The sequence below is a fragment of the Mauremys mutica genome, chromosome 8, assembly GCF_020497125.1.
Source record: "Mauremys mutica isolate MM-2020 ecotype Southern chromosome 8, ASM2049712v1, whole genome shotgun sequence".
Lineage (NCBI taxonomy): Eukaryota > Metazoa > Chordata > Testudines > Geoemydidae > Mauremys > Mauremys mutica.
Window position 1 is genome coordinate 6002316 of NC_059079.1, and position 4790 is coordinate 6007105.

The following is a 4790-nucleotide window of genomic DNA, read 5'->3' on the forward strand; positions in this document are numbered from 1 at the left end:
CCCACAAATCCACAAAAAATATTTCCATAACAATTGAAATGTACAGATAGGCAAAGTAAGGAAAAATGCTGCTTTAAAACTTAGAGATTGTTGTAAGGATATTTACTTTGGATATTTGGATATGCGCTCTTGGTAGTTTGTGTTTTAAAAGCTTTCACTTTTAGAATCTCAACAGCTACTGTCATTAAATAATTCTCTCCCCCTTCCGTTCCCTCAACTGTGAAAATTTAAATCTATAAAAAATGCTTAAAAATAAACATTGATATCCATCAAAATTATATACTGTATATACAAAAAATCAAATCCTGCCAAGCCTATGAACACACCACCCCAAGTCTCTGCTGTGTATACAGTGATAGATCAGCCTCTGGCTTCGGTGTTAGCTGGAGGAATTTCTGTCTTTGCGTAGAGTAAGGCTTTGTCCACACCATGATTTTTGTTGATAAAACTTCTGTTGGTTGAATGTGAAAACACACACCGCTGATCAACATAAGTTACACCGAGAGAAGCACCAGCCCCTGTGGACAGCCCTATGTTGGTGAGAGACACTCTCTTATTGACATAGCTACCGCCACTTGTTGGGGGTGCTTTAATTATGCCAACGGGAGAGTGCTCTCCTATTGGCATGGAGCGGCTACACAGGAGACCTTGGCTTTGGCTACACTTACACTTCAAAGCGCTGCCGCGGCAGCGCTTTGAAGTGCTAAGTGTAGTCAATGCGCCAGCGCTGGGAGAGAGCTCTCCCAGCGCTGTCCGTACTCCACCTCCCTGTGGGGAATAACGGACAGCGCTGGAAGCCATGCTCCCAGCGCTGGGTCTTTGACCACACTGATGCTTTGGAGCGCCGCAATTTGCAGCGCTGGAGAGGGTGTGTTTTCACACCCTGCTGCAGCGCTGCAAATTTGTAAGTGTAGCCGAGTGGTGCAGTGGTAGTGATACATCTGTGCTGCTGTAAAGTCTTTAGTGTAGACATAGCTTTATTCACACTTCTAGTATCAGTTTCACGCATTTTAAAGAGCTATTTCCAACAGCCACAACATGGGTTTATTTTATGCCACCAGATATTGAGGCCCACAGCCCCAGGAGTGCCCTGAACCCCCCAGGCTGATGTTCTAGCTCTTGCTGATGCAGCTGCAGCCGCAACCATTGTTTCATTGTGAGACCTAGAATGCTCAGCTGCTGCAGTTCTGTTACACCAAAGGCACCAGCTGTAATCTCAGTGTGTTTGTGCCTTCAAAATCCCTCCTTTCCTCGCTGCTCCAGAGCAGGGATGGGAACCCACACAGACCTGTGATTATTACCCACACCTCTTCAAAGAGCATGTTGTAGGTAAACAATGATTATCCCCAGCAGTGAGTACCATATTTACCATCTGAAAACTAGTCATCAGTTTTCTATTACCTCCTTAAGATGTTCTTTTTTCTGAAACCTCACATAATATTGTGTAAGTGAAATGGGCTAGCAAATAAGATCACTCACCCAGCCTGCTGACTACTACTTACAGTTAAATGGAATCTCACTGCTAAGCTGGTACAATTGCTATTTTGTGACAAGTTTTAAGAAAGGCCTCTGCTCCCCAGAAATTTGGAAGGCGACATTAGCAAGTGAGTGTCTGAAGAGGCAATATTTCAATCTAGATTCTTTAACATCTATGAATTTTATCAGCTTTAATTATGGACTGCAGATAGATTTGGTATGTTCAAAAGGCATGTGGTAATAGCACAGCCATAGGTTTTAAGGCACAAAGGACCCAGTATGTTCACCTAGCCTGAGCTCCTCAGAACACATGCCAGAAGTTCACCCTGTAAATTCCTGCACCCAGCTCATAAATGGCCCTTTTTACTTGTCTGGTGATAACCCCCATCAACCAGACCCCACTGTTTGTGTCTCCTTGCTGCTGGCTATGCACTATTTATGCCTCCCCAGACTAAAAGCAGCTCTTTCAATTAGCCAAAAACAATCGGTTCCCTGGTTCCTTTACTATAATAGCCTGTGCTGACATTACATTTCTTACTGAAGGATCCCCAAGTACTTCACATAGTAACAGCCTTGCTACTTTTGCGCAACAGGGTAGATTTTTGAGCCAGAGACCGGGCCCTTCCCTTACCCAAAATACCACATGGTCTTTAACATGTGGATCCCCAGTCACTGGAGATTTTTAAGAACAGGTTAGATAAACACCTGTCCACAATGGTCTGGGTTTAGCGTAGACTGTTGGTTATTTTAAAAAATATTTCCTAAAGACTTTTACACAAACTGCATGTTCAGTCTAAACTGGCACTTCTTGGATCTGAACATGGCTTTCCAGATAGCCTGGGGAAAGTCTAAATACAGAGTTGGATTAAAGGTGTTACTTAAAACACATTTAGTAAAACCATTGCAAAAAAGGCTGCATGGACACTTAGTTTAAGTCAATAAGGAACAGTTTAAGCCAAAGAAAGAATGTCCAGACAGGGGGTTACACCAGTTTCAACTGGTGCTCATTTGTGCAGGGCAATCACATACATGTTTTAAAGCTGCAGTTTGGGTTCACTCAAATAGATCCTAGTCCAATTATATTTTTAGAATAATTAACACTCAGATGTTGCTTGAACCCTAGCCTCAAACACCAAGATCCACACATACAAAACAGGTGCAGCTACTAAAAGATAGAAAGGGAAAGAGGGGAAAATTCTCTCCTAAATAAAGTGGGTTAAAAAAAATATCAAATGACTGACCACTTAGTGTCATTTATAATAGGATAGCTCCAAAAAGGCCCTAATCAAACTTAAGTCTCCTATCATGCTGGATGCTGCACAAATGCATTAATAGATGTGATCCCTGCACCAAAGAGCTTACCCTCTGCTCTTGCTTTTCAGGTTGGCTGCCTCTCTACTTTGCAAGCCTAGGGCTATGTTACATCTTGACCTTCAGTAGCATGTTTTTCTTTCACTGGAAGAAAGTCGTCCAGCGGGAGCAACATGCAAAAGCGTGGGTTGAGCTGATGAGGAGCGAAACATTCTTCCCCAATGCAGTAGTTCACTGGGCTAACAAGAGAGCTCATTATGGGATTAAAGCAGAGGTATGCACTCCTGAGTCCAGTGCCAGCCCAAAGCAAAATGGCAAAAGCTTTGACAGGGAGAACACCACAGGCAGGGATGGAGCTTTCTTCCCTTCCCTCACAGGTGTGAGTTCATACAAACTGGTGTTTCAGGAGCTGCCATGGGCTTATTCACTCTCCAGCCTGCCACCGCTGCTCCATCATTCAACCTCTTATCCTTTTTCAGCCATTCCATCAAGGACTGTTCCATTCAGCTCTCTTCCTGACTTTGTTACATTAGGAAATGTGAGATGCCACCTCAGTAATGGCAACTCTGCTTGTGAGATATAACTCATGACAGACCCACAGTGGACTGCATCATTTGGGATGGAAACCAAAATAAAACAGAGAAAACTTTTTAAAGTCAAATAAAACAAGCTACTGTCACCAGAATACTTTCAAAAGGTACCTTAAATGGGTTTTCCTTGTTACTCACAAGACACGTAGGGGCTGCAGTAGAGATACTTCCCCCTTTGAGGGAATTAAACCTGAACAACCCCTATTTCAACTTCTATATGTACATCTCCAGTTAGGATTAAACCGGCTATTTGATTCCTCATGAAATCTCCACAAAAGCCATTTGCCCAGCTTCGCAGTTTGCTTTGCATCTTCACATCATTCTGACTAGTATAGAATGCACCTTCTCTTATTTTCATGTCCAAACCCCTGATCAAAACACTATCAAAATAAGCAACTGAGAGCTTACTCCAGCAACTTACTGAGCTGCAGACCACTCCCCCTTTTCTTGAGGTTTAATTTAAAAAAAATAAAAACCAGCCACACAGGTATGGCATTTTTCATCCTTTCACCTCAAATCACATAACCCCAGCTATGGCTGGATTGGGTAAGAGTGGCAATCCATGCTAGAGCCTTGTTTTCTGTTGCTAGTTTAATTATGGAGAAATTTTCTTCATAATTAAGGTTATAACCATGGTTCCATTATAAACTAGAGGTGAAATCCTGGCTCCAATGAAGTCACAGAGTTTTGACATTGGCTTTTAATACAGCTAGGATTTCAATCCTTGAAGGTTGAGGGAGTTTGAATATCAACTTAGGCCAGAACATTAGTTTGCCCATCAACAATATGCATGGTTAATGTTAGATTGGAGCAGAATTTTCCCCACATACATTTTGGGTAATTTCCTGAATGTTTTAAAAGTTTGAGATGCCCCTTTGAAAAAAAACAAAACAAAAACACACCACTTTTTTCCAGCCACCTCTAGCTGAAAGGACAACACTTAATTTTGTCTAGAGAAACTGTCTAATTTTTAAAAAAAGTATTCATAACTCCTTTTTATCCCAATCATGGAAGACACTGATGAAAGAATTGCCGCAAACATCACTTTCCAAGTATAAGGCATTTTGTTCTCACCTTCAATAGCACACACAGCAGATAAAAACTAATTAAAATCACAATTTTCCCCTTGGAGAGGAAAAGTGGAGGAAAAAATTACACATAAATGTCTGTCACATTGCTTAATGCACTTCTGGAAGGTACTCTGATACTATGGCAACAAGGGTGGGATAAGAACCTGAACAGAATAAAAAGGTTTTATCATCAGTACCCATGTGCTGAAGTTGAACATGTGAAACACCAGGGAAAGTGAAGCTGATCTCAATTTGCAATGTCTTCTCGCTTTTTTAATTTTATTTTTATTTTATCTGCTTATCATTCTAGTGCTGTTTATTCCACAAATGATCTACTCAAGTA

The 4790-nt window shown here is 41.5% G+C and overlaps 1 protein-coding gene across 1 annotated transcript; it reads left to right on the forward strand.

Annotated features, from left to right (window-relative positions):
• The first annotated feature begins 1191 nt into the window (after positions 1 to 1191).
• Positions 1192 to 3767, forward strand: TEX38 (testis expressed 38). Its single transcript, XM_045026496.1, has 2 exons — positions 1192 to 1352; positions 2859 to 3767. Exons 1-2 carry the CDS (start codon positions 1337 to 1339, stop codon positions 3368 to 3370), a joined length of 528 nt encoding a protein of 175 aa, XP_044882431.1. The 5' UTR covers positions 1192 to 1336; the 3' UTR covers positions 3371 to 3767.
• Positions 3768 to 4790: the final 1023 nt, after the last annotated feature.